The 17,264-nt window shown below is 40.6% G+C and overlaps 2 protein-coding genes across 2 annotated transcripts; both read left to right on the top strand.

Moving 5' to 3' along the window:
- Window positions 1-5,185: 5,185 nt before the first annotated feature.
- LOC131220198 (cysteine-rich receptor-like protein kinase 25) lies at window positions 5,186-6,004 on the top strand. The gene has a single exon (XM_058215161.1). The coding sequence runs from the start codon at window positions 5,186-5,188 to the stop codon at window positions 6,002-6,004; it is 819 nt and encodes a 272-aa protein (XP_058071144.1).
- Window positions 6,005-13,793: 7,789 nt separating this feature from the next.
- Window positions 13,794-16,783, top strand: LOC131220608 (cysteine-rich receptor-like protein kinase 10). The gene is made up of 5 exons (XM_058215432.1): window positions 13,794-14,107; window positions 14,480-14,690; window positions 15,345-15,582; window positions 16,071-16,221; window positions 16,318-16,783. Exons 1-5 carry the CDS (start codon window positions 13,835-13,837, stop codon window positions 16,402-16,404), a joined length of 960 nt encoding a protein of 319 aa, XP_058071415.1. The 5' UTR covers window positions 13,794-13,834; the 3' UTR covers window positions 16,405-16,783.
- Window positions 16,784-17,264: the final 481 nt, after the last annotated feature.

The following is a 17,264-nucleotide window of genomic DNA, read 5'->3' as shown; positions in this document are numbered from 1 at the left end:
ACTAAACATTTAACATTTCTATTTTCCTCTTATGTGTCACTTTTGTGGAAGATGTGAGTCCTCAAAAGGGTGAACTCTATCATGAAATCACAAGAAATGACTCACATGCATATGATAAGTCAAGTGTAGCTGACTCAACATATGCATGTGATGAGTAGCTGTCCTATATGATAGGCAGGACCCACCAGATTTGGCTTCTGTTCTATTTTCCTGTATAGCCAAGTGTAGCTGTCCTATATGATAGGCAGTGCCCGAAACCTTTTTGTTGGGGCCTGCCTGAATGGCTGTAAATTTTAGTTCTTCTTCAATAAAGATCAGGTGGAATGATGTAGTTTATTGTTGGAGTATAAAAACATATAAATGTTTTTGGGGAAATGTCACATGGACCATACAATATATCACAAAATAAAAGGTGGGACTACTCACCTTTACTCGAAGTTCCTTCATTGGATGAGGTGTCAGTAAAGCTCGAATTGTGGTAACAATAGGCCCCTAACATGGAAGAAGGGAATATATGTAAGAACCTAGAAGCATTGTACTATACTTTTTCTTTTAAGAAAAGGAAAGAGAAAGAAGGGATTCTGTAGTTCTTACCATTTGGGTAATCCTCTTATAGCACTAGTGCCCATGGATAAAAAGTAGTCGCACCAGAAACCAGAACTAAGCAATAGAGAAGTCACTAGGTGGTTGTTCTTGGCATTGTCATGGCCTTGGATTGATCTCAACATGTAAAAGAGAGTCAGCTCATGGATTATTTTGTGTGTATTAACGTTGTATGTAAAATACAATGGAAGACAAGGACACAACTCACCTTAACGCCCTTTTCGGCCTCCTTTACTTGGGCTTGGGACCTACAATGCAAGAAGTTGCATTTGCAGAGTTAAAAAATGGCTCAAGCTCCATTTGGTTTGAGAAAAAAATTATATTCATAAAGATTGATGTGATGACCAAATGGAGCCTAAGACTTGTATGCAAATTTACTCACCAATCAACACAGGCTGGAATCGTCGAGCTAATGCTTTATCCTTTTCAAAATGCATCCTGTGTTCATAAATAGAACCTGAAGGTTCCTTGTGTGTGCTGCCCTGCAATTGGATGAGCTCAAGTGTATTGTGCAAATTTCAAAACAGAGTAATGGATGTCTATAACTGTGGACCCACCTCTCATAGTTGTGAACTTTAATGTGAGTAAACATTGGTTGGATGGTCAAAACTGGCTGATTGATGATGATATCTAGACTACAGTAAATAAAACTACCATAAATAAAACAGAAGAGATTAAATTAAAGAAATTAAATGAGTTTAGATGTGCCCTCTATGATTAAACTAAGATAAAAATAAACCGTTTAGATGTGTCTAACTCAATCCAAAAGTCTGAAACCATTTAGTTCCAAATACTTAATAAAAAAAATCCACCCATTTAGTCATCATCCATTTCTATCTACAACCTACAAAAAATAATAAAAATAAATCAATTAGTATTCAAGATATCATACAATAAGTTCTACTGCTTAAATAAAATAAAATAAATAAATAAGTAGGTTGTTCTAATCATAAATTGGCACACAGATGTACGCCAAATGTGGATTGTTTCCAGTTCCTTTAATCATCCATCTTTTTTCTACATGAGACCCACTAGAGACCTCATCAACCTGATTTTTGGCTGCATGGAGGGGTCCACTTGATGAATGCCCCAAACTCATACATGTTGCCACACCTACATGTATTGGGAGTAGGAACCAAATTCCTACAACGATTAACCCTATCAGGACTCTAAGATAATATACGGATAGATGACAAGCACATCATTATTTAGTTAAAGAAAGCATACATAGTTTTTCTATGGAATACCTGTGTATAATTATGTCAAGTGTGATTTTGTCTCTCTTTTTTTTTTTTTTTTTTTTTTTTAATTTTTTTTTTATAAATGTTATATATTGATACGGACAAGTATACAATATGACGATTCGGGAGGGCCCAACTAAACAGCAGGCCACTCCTATCATATGGAACCGAGTCAACTCGGTCGAGCCGTCTTGGTTTTGGTGGCAAGTAAAAGAAGTCAGTAGATGGAAATGTGACTGAAACAGAACGACTCAGGGCGAGTCATACTAGTTTCCATTTCCTGTCGGGTCTTACCCCAAAGGCGCTATTTAAAACCGCCATGTGATGCATGAATGATGTCATTCTCTATCCCTTGTTGGATTGAGTTATTATATGATGCTTGGTTGAGTAAAGAAAAAACATACAACACTTAGGAGTTTGTTTCTAGAACACTTGAGCAGTCCATCAGCTTGGCCCAAACACCCAGCTACCCTTGCCTTAAGATCAGGCCACATGACTCACCAGGTGGGCCACATCTACCAAACCAATAGAAGCCCAAAAAAACATTTGCCCAAAATTTTCTAAACTATTCATTTTTTTTCTAACATTATGGCCTGCCTAATGAGCGAATGGCCTGATTTCAAGCGTGGGGCATCTACATGGTGGGCTCCACTTGATGGGCAGCCTGGATCTCGTCGAGTGTACCATATTGGTGCATGTGGTGGTGTGTATTGGAGCTGTATCATTCAGTGTTGGATTTGCAAACCTCTCCACCTTGCGGAATCTTAAATCTATAGCTCTATGTTGATATCTTGTCTGATTTGTTTTCTTCATTTACAAGCAGAAATACATAAAATCAACAGAAAGAAGCCTTGGAAATGGATGAAGTTTGTAAAGAGCTAGATGAACTTAAAGCAGTAATGAAAAAGCTCATGACTGACTATCACACAAAAGCCGATTCGGGAGGGCCTATTTATTTACCAATCGTGGTTGAAGCATTTCTTCAAACATGTAGGGGGCCGTGGACAGCGGCGGACATGGCTACCGCTGCCATGGATGCTACTCAATTTCTGGCCATCAAAAGAGGAAAATAGAGAGAAAGAGAGAGTACCTTCAAGTGCCTTCTCAGATTTCTTCTATTCTCTTCATCGTTGATGACCACAGAATAGGGTTTGGACATTTAATATTTGAGAGAGAGAGAGAGAGAGATACCAAGGACGATGAGGGGATGACGGGAAGAAACTCTTTGTTTTTACCTGACGAGAAGAAACCTTCCGTCCACAAGGAGAGTGGCAGCGAGATGGGAAGAAACCCTTTGTTTTTACCTGATAGGATGAAACCTTCTATCCACAAGGAGAGTGGCAGCTAGATTGAGAGAGGGAGCATGAGAGAGCAAGAGGGAGAAGGAGACAGCGAGGGAGCACGAGAGAGCGAGAGGGAGAGAGGGTTTTTTTTTTTTTTTGGCTTTTGGAGCGAGAGGGAGAGGGAGGGTTTAGGCGGCCGAATCATGTGAATCCAAAATTTCCATGACCACCTAAAGGGTTTCAATGACAGCCGTTCAATCCTCCACTGCTTTATACAGTGTGGTCCACTTGATTTTTTGATTTGTCTTATTTTTTGTCTCAAGCATTACGATGAGGTCGCCAAGTTGACAGACGATTTGGATATAGCTCATAAGTCATGATGGGACCCACAGAACTTGGTGACGTCAACACACCAAATCACGAGGTGTGTACGATAGCAGCCAATCCGCTTCCAAGCCAATGCTTGGGATATTATTTTGGACGTTGATCTCAGGGGCTTTGTGGGGGCCACCATGATGGATGTGTCTTATCCACGTAGTCCATTCATTTAGGCAACCATGAATAGGATATGAAACCAAAAATGAGGCAGATTGAATGCCCAAGTCAACCACACCACTCCAAAATAACTTTCAACAATATGCACATAATTTTCCGTGTTTACAATTGTGTGGTCCACTTGAGGCTTCAATATGCCTCCTTTTTTGGGCTCATACACTTAAATACGATATCAAAACAGATGGACGGCTTAGATAAAACAAATACATTACAATGGGCCCCACAAAGACCCTTATGAAACCGTCAACTTATAAAAGTCCAACAGTGGGTCGTAGTCTATAGCATGGATTAAATCCGTAGCTATATAGCTCATTTTTTTGGTAGTGCCCGTTTTGATTTGGTAGACTTTTTCCTGGATAATCTTCATAATAAAAATTTCTATCATTGTTTTCTTCTAGGAACAAGAAAGAGACATCTCATTTTGGATCAAATTTGCACCCAATCTTTATGTATAAGTATGATGAGCGGTGCAAACAATAGAATCATACCTCTTTTCTTGAAGTATAATACTTGCTTAACTAAATGGTCGGAAAAAACATGTAAAGACTCGAGGATGTAGGGGTGTCAATGGGCCAGGGCTGAACCTGCAAAATTAGAATTTTTAATAGGACCTAGTTCAAAATCCTGGGCAAGACCAACCACAAGCCCGTCCGTCGACAGCCCTAATAGGATGGGGCGGTTTTGGTAAAAAAAAAAATAATAATAATAAAAACCATTAATTCGATGGTTTATTCATGTGGGTCCTGTTTGACATCACATGCAGAAAGAACGGGAGGGGACACACATAGGCAAGACGTCCTCCATGGAAGCGGATTGGCTGGTGTACCAAACACCAGCAACTTACCTGGTGTGGGTAGGTGTCGTGCCAAGACTAGTGCTGATGGTCGAGAGATCCGAGTTGTAGGAACAGTTCAAAGGAGATCAGAGTTACATGGCCCCAAATTGATATATTTATTATATCTATACCTTTCATCCATTTTGCGAGATCCTTTCGGATTTTGATTCAAAAATGAGTAATTTCCAAGACTCAAGTGAACAACACCACAAATAGCAGTGGGGACAATAATTCTCATAGTTAGAACATTTTGAGGCCCACCGTAATGTTTACTTTCCATCCAATGTATTCATAAGGTCACAAATACCTGGATGTAGAGAAAAAATAAATATCATATTGATCCAAAATTACCATGACCCCCAAAAGAGTTTCAATGGCAGGCGTTGAATCCTCCACTGCCTTTTAATTTGTGGTCCACTTGATTTTTGGATCCATCTTATTTTTCGGCTCAAACTTACGACAAGCTAAACGGTTTCCAAAGCACTCATGTATACCTCACGATGGGACTCACAGAAATTGGTGACGTCAACACACCAGCCACATTGGTGGTGTGTGGTACACCATCCAATCCGCTTCCTCGTCCATGCCAAATGAGTTTTGAAACCGAAGTTTCCCTGCACTCAGATTTCATACACTCTTCTCTCTCCATACAAACCAACAAATAAGAGATGCATAACTTCCAATCGAAGCCGTTGGATTTCCTCCTCCATCTAACTTACTTTCTTCTTCTACTCTTCCCTACCCTTTCTCATGCCCAATATCTCAATCGAATCTGTTCAAATAGAGCTAATTATACTGCTAACAGCCCCTTCGGAACTAATCTCAACCAGGTACTTTCCGTTCTAAGTTCCAACGCTCGCTTCTACACATACTTCTACGACAACAAGGGCGACGATCCTGCAATCGCCTATGGTCTCTACCTCTGCAGAGGGGACATCACTACTGACCTCTGCAGCACCTGCGTCAACCAGGCCAGTCAAGAAATCAAACAGAAGTGCGGCATGACAACAGATGCAGTCATATGGTATGATTACTGTACGTTGCGTTACTCAGACCGCAGATTCAGATCTGTATACGATCCCACATATAATTCTATAGATGTGTTTTTATCGAATGTGGCGGATGCATCGGACCCTCAGCAGTTTAAATCGACACTGAACCGTTTGATGAAGAATATTTCTTCTGTGGCTGCGTTCGATCCTTTGGTTCGGAAGTTTGCAACTGGAGAAGCTAATTCTACGATCAATCAGACAATATATGGACTTGTGCAGTGCACCCAGGATTTAACTAATGACGACTGCAACGCGTGCTTGCAAGATGCTATTTCTAAGATTCCGAAGTGCTGTGATGGAAAGATAGGGGGCCGAGTTCTCGGTGCAAATTGTGTTTTGAGGTTCGAGATCGCCCGCTTTTTTGCGTCTCCAGCTGCGGTTGCACCAGCCGCTCCATCACCTCCAACTACTACTGTTGGTAAGCATCGTTTCTAAGAATTTCATTAGTCTCACTTATAAGAAAATAGAACAGCTAGCGTTTAGGGTTCAGGGCATGTCATTCCAGGATCGGCCGAGTCAAGCTGATATGGCCACACATGCATTGAAACCGATCATCTGTTAACCATTGATTCGAAAGGTAGCCTGCCTCATGAGCATGACCATCCAGGTTTTGCAACCTTGGTTAAAAATCCACTATTTCCGTGGGGCCACACCGATACATCGAGTCAGGCCATCTGGTATCCATTGATTTCAATGGAGGCAGCCCACCTTTTCTATGATATATAATTTTTATGTAAGTGACATATTTGGAAGAAAGAAAGCATTGTCAATGTCCATATAAGCCGGAAAAAAACAAAATAAGAGTTTTAGTCTTCCAGTAGCGTATGTTTTGATCTATCATTAATAAAAAAAAAAAATTTATTTTATTTTTTTTTTAAAGAAAAGGAAGCCGATTGGTTGGTGGCTGGTGTACCATACACCACCGGCCTGGATGGTGTGGGTACATGTGCAAGAAGACGAGGGCTTACACGACTCACGCTTAGAGCTGCACGAACAGTTCAAATGAGATCAAAGTTATATGGCTCCAAAATATTATATTTTTAATATCGCCCATTAATTCACCGAAGAGATCATGAGCCCAAAAATGAATCATATACAAAGCTTAAGTGGACTACGCCACCGTTGTCCCACAACGATTCTTACCATTAAAACATTTGTAGGACCCACGGTACCATTTATTTTCATCCAATCTATTCATAATGTCATACATACCTGTATGAAAAAGAAAAACAAATATCATATTCATCTAAAACTTCTGTGATCATAAAATAATTTCAATGGTAGGCGCTCAATCCTCTACTACTCTTTGCAGTTTCGTCCACTTGATATTTATATGTCTTATTTGTCAACTGAAGCTTTCAGACGAGCCCATCAAGAGGAGGTTTGAATATAACATATCTCGCTAGAGCTGGCAAATCCTGCCTCGATCCGGGTGTCTGTGTTTCGCTCATTCCTTTCGTCCATTTTTAAAGTTCATGTCATGCCTTGGTACTAAAATTGAGAGGAATATAGATCTCAGGTGGACCACACCACATGAAAACAATAGCGGTTGGGTATCCACCGTTAAAATCCTCCTAAGGCCTATTATACTGTTTATTTGACATATAAGGCTTGCTATACTGTTTATTTGACATCCAATCCGTTGATTAGGTCATACAGTCTTAGAGGAAGAGAAAAAACAAAGATCAGCTTGATCCAAAACTTTTATGGCCCTCAAAATGTTTTTAATGGTCGACTCTCATTCAACATTGTTTCTTGTAATGTGGTCCACTTGAGAATTGGATATACCTCATTTTTACATTCATCTTATAAAATTATCTGTAAAAATATATGGACGGCATGGATGAAACACATACGTCATGGTGGGGCCCACATAGCACCGACCATGTCAGTCAGTCGGTTTCCCTCTCTATGCGTCGGCGTGATGTCAATTTGACATCCAGGCTCCAGCTGCTAGCCTATATAGATACGTGTCGTGAGAAGACAACGGACGCGGATTTCCTGCGAAAGACTTTCGCAAGAAGTTCCTGCGCTAGGAACCTAGGTGGGACCCATTGTGATTTTTGTGAGAAATCCCCCCCTTCCATCCGTTTTTTGAGTTCATATCAGGACATGATGCCAAAAATGAGCCATATCCAAAGGTCAAGTGGGTCGTATTAAAGGAAAATGTGGTTGGGTAAATTCTTACCGTTGAAACCTACCTAGGTTCGACAGTGATGTTTATCTGCCATTCATACCGTTAATAAATTCATCCCTACTAGGATGAACTGAAATCACAAATATTAGCATGATTTAAAACTTCTGTGGCCCACGAATATTTCAACCGTGGACGTTGAATTATCACATTTTCGGCCCACTTGAGATCTGGAAAGGGTTCATTTTTAGCATCATGCCTAAAATGAACTCACAAAACGTATGAACGGATAGGATTTCTCACAAACATTACAGTGGGCCCCACCTGGGTTCCCACGTAGGAACTTTCTGCGAAAGTCTTTCGGAGAAAATCCACGTCCGAAGACGACACTGACGCTCCTCGAGATTCGAGTTGTACGAAGGGTTCAAAGGATATCAAAGTTACATGGCCACCGTGATGTATTTATTATATCTACACCGTTCGTATATTTTTAGATATTATTATAGAGCATTATCCAAAAAATAAATAATATCCAAAGATCATATGGACCACACCACAAATAGTAGTAGGGAATGATTTTCACCGTTAAATAACTCGTGTGGTCCCCACGATAGTTAGATCTGTCTTATTTTTTGTCTCAAACCTTAAGACGAACTTGCCAAATGGACGGACGGTTTGGATATAACACATACCTTCGTGCTTATATAAAACAAGTGATGTGCTTATAATTCAGAAGTTATATATAATTGCAATTGACGTGCTTATGTGAAAAGGATGGCACAAATTGTAATACAAGCACCGATATAGTTTTACAGAGTTATATGGGGCCCACCTTGTTTTATATATTTTATCTAAGCCATTCAACCATTTTAACATACCATTTTAGGCCTTGAGTAAAAAAATATAATATATTGAAGGTTGAAGTGGACCACACCATATGAAACAGTTGTATTAAATTTAAATGGTTCAAATCGTACTAAACCCAATCCGACTCGGTTTTCCTAATTGAGTTGGACTCGGTTCGGGTTAGGCCCACCATACATTGGATCAATTTGTGTCAGGTGACTCAATCAGATCGAGTTGGACAAAGCTGTAGATTTTTCAGATCAGATCGGATTATACCCATTCCGATCCAATCCCGTCCGATGCTCGCGATGGGAATCATGAAACATAGTGGGCGTTTTGATTATAACGCATACCTCGTGATGGGACTTACGAAACTTAGTGACGTCAACAAATCAGTAAGATTGCTGGCAGCTGGTACACCAGTAAATCCGCTTACCACCTCTCAGTACATGTCTAGATCGAAAGTGGATTGGCTGCTGTACCACACACTACTATTCTAGCTTGTGTGTTGTCGTCACCAAGTTGTTTGAGTCCCATCACGAGGTATGTGTTATATCACAACCTTCATTTCATTTTACAAGCTCATCCTATGGCTTGTACCAAAAAATATGACGGATCCAAATATCAGGTGGACCACACTGCAAAAAGCTATAAGATTCAATGTCTGCCATTGAAACCTATTGAGGTAACTGAAGTTTTGGATAAGTGTCGTATTTGTTTTTCCTCTTCATTCATATATTTGTGATCTTATGAACAGATTGGATAGAAAATAAACACTATAGTGGCCCTACTTATGTTTTAACAGCGAGAATCATTGTTCCAGTGCTATTTCTGGTGTGGTCCACGTAAATTTTAAATATGAATAGTTTTTGGAATTATGCACTAAAATGATCTCAGAAAAATGAATGAACGGTGTGGATATAATAAATACATCATTTTGAGGACGCGTAACTTTGATATCATTTGAACGACGCCTACCCACAGCAGCCAGATCACTGGCGTGCGGTACACCAGCCAATCCGCTTCTGTCTGAATCGGGATTCTCGTTCTTCTACTGACATGGATCTCATCCGATTTTTTTTATTATTATTATTTTATATTAGCATTTTCAACCCGATAAACAGGTCAGTCTTAAGCGCGGATTAGGTACTACCCCGCATGTTCTGAGATGGGAAAGGCGGACGCTTCGAGGGGCCACCGAGGTGCCACCGTGATGTATGACTTTTATCTACACCGTCCATCCTTTTTCTTTTCTTTTTTTCATATCATTTTATATTATTACTGTTAAAATAATACAGGTCCAAGGCTCAAGTGGACCACACCACAAGAAGCACCGGTGCGCCCACCATTGACCATGTTATTTGCCATCCAACCTGTTGATACGATCGTATCCACATGGATGAAGTGAAAACAAAAATATCATTTTGATCCAAAACTTCATTCCCTGATAACTTTTCAACGGTAGTAAATTAGTCTCCTTTGTGTAGTCCACCTGAAATTTGGTTCTTTCTTATTTCTGATCTCATCGTTTAAAATTATTTGGAAAACTGGATGGACGGTGTTGATGAAATCCATACATCTGTCCCGAGCTCGGAACAGGCGGGGGTAGTACTTAATCTGCGTCCATCAGTTCTTGCCTACGTGTCGCATACTGGCACTTGTGCCTCCGTGATTTTACAAATCGGTTGTGGTGTTCGCAAACCCCTTGTTTCGTGTCTTCTTCATGATGCGACGTCACAGTTAGACAAGTTCAAAGTTCCAACCTGAAAGAAACCCAGTTGCTAATTACAATTCTTGTCTTTGAAGTTTTAAATTTTGATTGAGACCGTTCATCCAACGACTTGTGGATCATGGTGGGACCTATCTTGGATCCAGTCGTTCCACAAATCAGGTCAGTCGCATAATTATGGAAGGTTTTGCAGTGTGTGCCGAATAACTTTACCCAGCTGATTCTATGTTTTGATGCCATGTTAAAACAATCAGGGCCGCCCACAGATGAGATCGACCGCATTGTTCAAAACAAAAAACTAAAAATGAACGGCTATTATCAACATATACATGTAGACCGCCTGATGAGTGCAGCAACTTGATTTCTGCTTCAGATAATCATCATGGTGGGGCCCATATTTTGCATGGTCACATGAGCTGGGTCGAATCCAAAGTACACATGCTATGCGTTGTAGGTGAACATGCATTACCGTGTAGAATGTATGAGAATATTATATTAATTCTTGCGCATTGCGATGGAAATGAGAAATGGTTTGCTCTTGCTACATATAACAACAGGAAGCGATCAACGACTGTGATAATTAATACTGTAGCAGCGGTTTCAGGGTTGGCTCTCATCGGGTCTTGTATCTACTTCTATCTTCGGTCGAGTAAGAGATTACACAAAGGTAAACAACAAAATCCCAATAAACTGGAGCGCGACTGGGCTGCAAGGATGTGGGGGTGAGACTCTAACCGTAGGGACCACCTCGAAGTATTCATTGTATATCCACGCCGTTCATCTGTTTTTCCAGCTTATTTGAAGCTATGGTCCCAAAACGGAAGCAAATAAAAATTTCACGTGGACCACACCACAGGAAACAGTGGTTACTGACCATTAAAAAACTATTATTGGCCACGAAAGTTTTGGATCAAACTGATATTTGATTTTTTCTTTCATCGAGATCTTTTTGGCCTTATCAAGCGGTTGGATGGTCAGTAAACACATTACAGTGGACGCTAGTAAGTTTTTAAATGTGGGCGTTCAATGATCGGTGTTTCCTGCAACGTTGCCCACCTGAAATTTGTATCTGCTTCATTTTAGAGACAAGATCCTAAAATAAACTGAAAAAATGATGAACGGCATGGATATACAATCAATGTGGGCCCACGGTCAGTGTCTCACCCACATCGCTGGTTACGGGCGGCGAGCAAGTCGCGCTCAATAAAGCAATCTCTCCCAAGTGCCAATGTTGGATTTGCTGCAAAAGCCCGGAACTAGACCTAGGTGGGGCGACCGTGATGTTTGTGAGAAATCCACCCCGTGCATCCATTTTTTGATCTCATTTTAGTATTTGGAACCAAAAATGACCCGGATTCATTACTCAAGTGGGCAAAAACGTGAGTATTCAACGTCCACAGTTGAAAAATTAGTGGGGCCACAGAAGCTTTGAATCAGGTTAATATTTGTTTTTTCAGTTCATCTCATTGGGAATGACTTTACGAACGGTACGGATGGCATGTAAACATCACTTTCGACCACAGGGAGGTTTCAATGGTAGGAGTTTCCCTACCCACCTTTTCCTTTAGTGCGGCCCACTTGAGTATTCGGGTTATTTTTGGTTCCATGTCCTACTCTCAAAAAATGGATGGATGGGGCAGATTTCCAACAAACATCACGGTGGCCCACCTAGGTTTCCAGCGCAGGAACCTTGCAGGAAATCAGTGTCCCAATGTTGGAAGATATCCAATCTCCATCCCTCGCCGCGATGTTGTGTACTGTACACGTGGCAGATGTGGATGATGATCAGAACAGTGCATCCCCTGGGATTCCTATATTTGTTGGGCCCCAACCAAAGTTACCAAAATTAGATCATCAAAATATTCTAATCAATGAACACTCTCTCGCCGAAAATTAGCCATTTCCGGCTTGCCTAAAGTATTTCAATCCTACAAACAGTGTAATACTTGTATCTGGCCTGCCTGATACTACCTATATTAAATGAACGGTTCTGATTTCGTCCATGTGTGCCACGTGAATGTTGGGTGATGACGTTCTGCACATGCGCTTACATCATCATTGGCCGTTTAATTATGGCCCACCCAGCTGAAATATCAGCTGGCACAGGCCGTCCCTATGCCAGGTCCTACTGACACGGCCAACTTCATGCAAAATACTTAAGGCCATAACGGTAATGGCCATCCGTGAGGATTGAACATCCACCGTTGAAACATTCGTGGGGCATAGAAGTTTTGAATGAGGCTAATATTATTTTACTTTCTGTTCGTAGAAGTTAAATGACTTGATGGCATATAAATATCACCGAAGGCCCGGGAAGGTTTCAACAGTAGAAGTCTCCTTACCCACCTTTTCCTTTAGTGCTTGGACACGGTGGACTCCTCACATACATCACGGTGGGCCTTACTTAGCTTCTAGTGGCCGGCAATCCTCGTCCCTCTTTCATGTGCCAACTCACAAAGTCAGCTAAGGTCGTTTTGAATGAGGCTAATATTGTTCTATTTTCTGTTCGTCGAAGTTGAATGACTTGATGGCATATAAATATCACCGAAGGCCCGGGGAGGTTTCAACAGTAGAAGTCTCCTTACCCACCTTTTCCTTTAGTGCTTGGACAGGGTGGACTCCTCACATACATCACGGTGGGCCTCACTTAGCTTCTAGTGGCCGGCAATCCTCATCCCTCTTTCATGTGCCAACTCACAAAGTCAGCTAAGGTCGTTTTGAATGAGGCTAATGTTGTTCTATTTTCTGTTCGTCGAAGTTGAATGACTTGATGGCATATAAATATCACCGAAGGCCAGAGGAGGTTTCAATGGTAGAAGTCTCCTTACCCACCTTTTCCTTTAGTGCTTGGACAGGGTGGACTCCTCACATACATCACGGTGGGCCTCACTTAACTTCTAGTGGCCGGTCCCTCTTTCATGTGCTGACTCACAAAGTCAGCTAAGGTCAAAGATCTACTTTATATAAGGTTACTAATTTTAGTAAATTATGTAATTGCCATTTTTCTTTCTACTTAGGGTTTTTAGCATACCGTGTTATCTCAAAGTCGTTTCTGAACATGTTTGAATTGATTTAGATATCTTTATTAATTTTTAGTAAGTTTTAGTATTTTGGCAGTATTTCACTTCGAGTGGAATTAAGAGTAGTGAAAGTCCTGCTTTTATAAGTCACATCAAGTACGTGGAAATAACAATTCATTCATTATTCTCAATAACAGTTTTACTTTAATTAAGTACTCTTTATAGATGTAAGGATTATCAAAGAGGAAGAAGGCAATCACCTTCTCCTCTCCTCTTCCATATGCACTTATTACATTAGGGTGTAGCTTGTTGGAGTTTGATCCTCTTCTTTTTTCTTCTTTTTTTCCCTTATGGGTTTCTTTCCGTGTGGTCGTGTAATTGCTATGTGATAGGTGAGGCCCCGTTGTTTTGTGGAGCCTACCTGAAGTACATGGCTGCATATTTCCTTTTGGCAATAAAATACAGTTGGGCTGATTCCACCTGTTTTGTTTTTTGTTCTTTTGTTTTTTTAAAGGCCAAGTGAAGGGCCATTAGAAATGTATCCACAGGTCCCATCGATTGGCCAAGTGATGGACTATCCAAAAGATGTACTAAAACATATTATAAACTTTCATGCAGGGGAAGAGAAAAGCAATCTAGGTCTGTTACACGGTTTGGGTTCTCCATTCGTTCCAGAGATCTTGCTTGGACAAGATGAAGTGCATACACAAGAACTACCTATGATTGACTTAGCCACAATACAAGCAGCTACAAATGACTTCTCAGAAGGAAATAAGCTTGGACAAGGTGGATTTGGCCCTGTCTACAAGGTAATGATACTTTCAACCTTGGAGTAATTGGAATAGTGTATTAAATACAATGCTAATGCCAAACATTGTACAGTACCTTATATATTTCAATTTGTTCAAATGAGGTCCATGGTTTAATGATCAAAACTATGATATTTTGTCCCCATTGTGGATGGAGTATCCACAGAACTGTTCAGTGAATCTCTAAAGAAAAAAGTTGACAATCAAACAGAAAAAGTCCCAATGGAGGTCTAGGATCTTCCAATATGGAGGATTTTGTGCATGTTCCTGTGCAAGTTCAATCATATCACTGGTCCATGGCCCATTCATTGAAACCAAAAACCAATATATATGTTCTCTAAAATAGTAACTATTGCATGTGAATATTTTCAGGGTTTGCTCCCTGATGGGAAGGAAATAGCAGTTAAGAGGCTTTCAAGGAGTTCGAGGCAAGGTCTAGAGGAGTTAAAGAATGAAGTTACCTTGATTGCCAGACTACAACATAGGAATCTAGTGAGGCTCTTATATTGTTGTATAGAGAAAGGAGAAAAGTTGCTTGTCTATGAATACATGCCCAACACTAGCCTTGATGTCTTCCTCTTTGGTATGGTCTGTTCTTCACTTGAGTTCTGTAAAATTCACAAACTCAAAAACACACAACATATGTGCCACGTTTTATTGCACTAATGAATTGAATCTCCAAAATTCAATTTAGTCAAATAGGAAATGACAAGAATTACCTAAAATTTGCGCCCCAAACAATGCATGCTACTGGTTCATAAGAGAAATGGGAAGAAATTTGGAAATTTCTTAAGTCACCTGAGCTGGTGGCTTTCCCAATTGCCACTCCTACACAAGGGTCATGTACACTGGTTGGAGCCAATTATTCCACGATATCCAAGTAGATGGAATACCGCAAACACCTGTACCAAATGATGATCCCAACCACCACATATATGGATTTTAGCCCCACGGATCGCTAGTAGTTTCTATTATCCGGATACTTTCTTTTACATAGAACTAATGGTGTGACTTTTATTGACGCCGATCAGCATTCTTTAATGGGGACTGAGTCTGAACCGGATGTAGGTCCGTTGATCAGTTGCATGGGTTGGCCTTGGGCCAGATAATCCGCCCAACTAATAAACACACTAGGCTCAGGCTGATCCCAAACCATTTTGTTACCACCCCAACTTCTCTCTTTCTTAGACATGCCAGGAATAGTTTATACCTTTCTCCTATTTTCTCTTGATGGCAGATCCAATCAAGCAGGTAGAATTAGACTGGGAAAGACACCATACCATCGTAGGTGGAGTTGCACGGGGCCTTCTTTATCTCCACGAGGACTCAAGCCTGAGAATCATTCACAGGGATATGAAAGCTAGCAATGTTCTCCTGGACAATGAGATGAACCCAAAGATATCTGACTTCGGAATGGCCAGGATTTTTGGAGGAAATCAAAGCGAGGTCAATACCAATAGAGTGGTTGGAACATAGTAAGTTCACTTCCATGTTTTACTTTAGAAATGCATGCCATATATATTACAATGAAAACCTTGCCAAGTTGCATGATAATCAGTCCATCCATGCATGTGTAGGGACATGCACTTTGTGGGCCCTAGGTGAGTGGCTGAGTGATTATTGTGAAAATAGGTGAGCTTCCTCTTAGGCGGCTTAGAGTTCCTTTATTCAAGATAATGCTTGGACATTCTAGGCTATGTTTGGATGCACAACTAAATTTACTCATGAAAATTCAGTTTAGTCAAGAACGAAAGACAAAGATTAATGATGTTACCTAGCATTCATAATGGATAATTAGTACTCAAATTACAATTTGCAATTTGGACCCAAAACCCAACATGAATTACAAAGTTCAGTATGGTTATTTCTACTTCACTAGATTAGTAATTGCAATTCAATTTAATAGTGCATCCAAACACAAAGTTAATGCTTCTAGTCTTTCATGATCATTTTATTTTTGCAGTGGATACATGGCGCCAGAGGATGCAATGAGAGGGTTATTTTCTGTGAAGTCTGATGTGTATAGCGTTGGAGTTCTACTGCTAGAGATTGTAAGCGGAAAAAGAAACACCAGTCTCAATTTCCCTGAACATGCTCAAAGTCTCCTGACTTATGTAGGTTTCTCTCTGGTTTTAATGAACTTTTTTTATTCCCCTTCCTTTGAGGTTTCTGATGACGAAATAGTATTAAGATATAACACGCCAATGCAGACATGGAGATTATGGCGTGACAGAAGAGCTATGGAGATGGTTGATCCCTTTTTAGTGGAGAAATGTCCGAAAAATGAAGTGTTCTGATGGATCCACATTGGACTATTATGCGTTCAAGAAGATGCAGTAGATAGGCCCACCATGTCGACGGTTGTTGTCATGCTGGGAAGTGAAAATGTGAATCTTCCACAGACTACACAACTAGGATTTTTCGTGGCAAGGGCAATGATTGGATCAGAAAAATCTTCTGCCAATGCTATAATCAGCTCTACCAATGAGATTACTATCTCTAGTACTGAAGCCAGGTGAGTGAGCCAACCTAGCACTCGGCTTCGCACTCTAACGGGTGATGGTTCAATCACAGCTTACAAAAAGTCTAATGTTTGCAGAGACACAATGTCCATATACATTTTCATTTCTAACTCGGGGCTTGATGAGCTTGCAGGATTCAGTAATTTCGTTTCTTGAAGCCAATGTGTTAGTTTTGAGTTTATTTTGTGTATATGTACTTCCACCTTCCCTTGGCGCACCATTTTATTTGTAATCGGGGTTTTCTTAATAAAAGAGATTAGGGAGTTATTCTCTCCCTGATAACAATTTTCTCCAAAACAGTATTGCATCAGAGCTAGGGTTATCATAACCCTAGTTCCTTCTTTTCCACTCCTTTCCTCCTTTCTCTTTCTATCTTTCTTCTCTTTTTCCTCCCTCTACTTTGTTCTCTTTAATTGCTTTCTACTCTTTCTTCCTTCTCTTTCAACACCTCCGACCAGCACTACCACCAGCTTAGCCGCTGCATCCAGCAGCAACATTGTCCAACATTTTCACATCAGACAGTAGCAGCTGGCCAGTACTGCTGCTTCTAGCAGCAGCACTAGCCAACAACACTGCATCAGACAATAGGGCCTACCAGCACCATTGCACCATGCAACAGTGCCGGCTAGCACCAC

The sequence above is a fragment of the Magnolia sinica genome, chromosome 12 (genome assembly GCF_029962835.1).
Source record: "Magnolia sinica isolate HGM2019 chromosome 12, MsV1, whole genome shotgun sequence".
In the NCBI taxonomy this organism is placed as follows: Eukaryota; Viridiplantae; Streptophyta; class Magnoliopsida; order Magnoliales; family Magnoliaceae; genus Magnolia; species Magnolia sinica.
Note: the sequence above shows the minus strand (reverse complement) of the source record. Positions and strands in the feature narration are given on the sequence as shown.

What these genes read in the sequence shown, in the direction of transcription:
- LOC131220198 (XM_058215161.1), top strand. Translation starts at nt 5,186, where the DNA reads ATGCATAACTTCCAATCGAAGCCGTTGGATTTCCTCCTCCATCTAACT.
- LOC131220608 (XM_058215432.1), top strand. Translation starts at nt 13,835, where the DNA reads ATGTATCCACAGGTCCCATCGATTGGCCAAGTGATGGACTATCCAAAA. An exon ending in GATTTGGCCCTGTCTACAAG is followed by an intron (nt 14,108 to 14,479) that starts GTAATGATACTT and finishes GAATATTTTCAG; the next exon opens with GGTTTGCTCCCTGATGGGAA. An exon ending in CTCAAAGTCTCCTGACTTAT is followed by an intron (nt 16,222 to 16,317) that starts GTAGGTTTCTCT and finishes ACGCCAATGCAG; the next exon opens with ACATGGAGATTATGGCGTGA.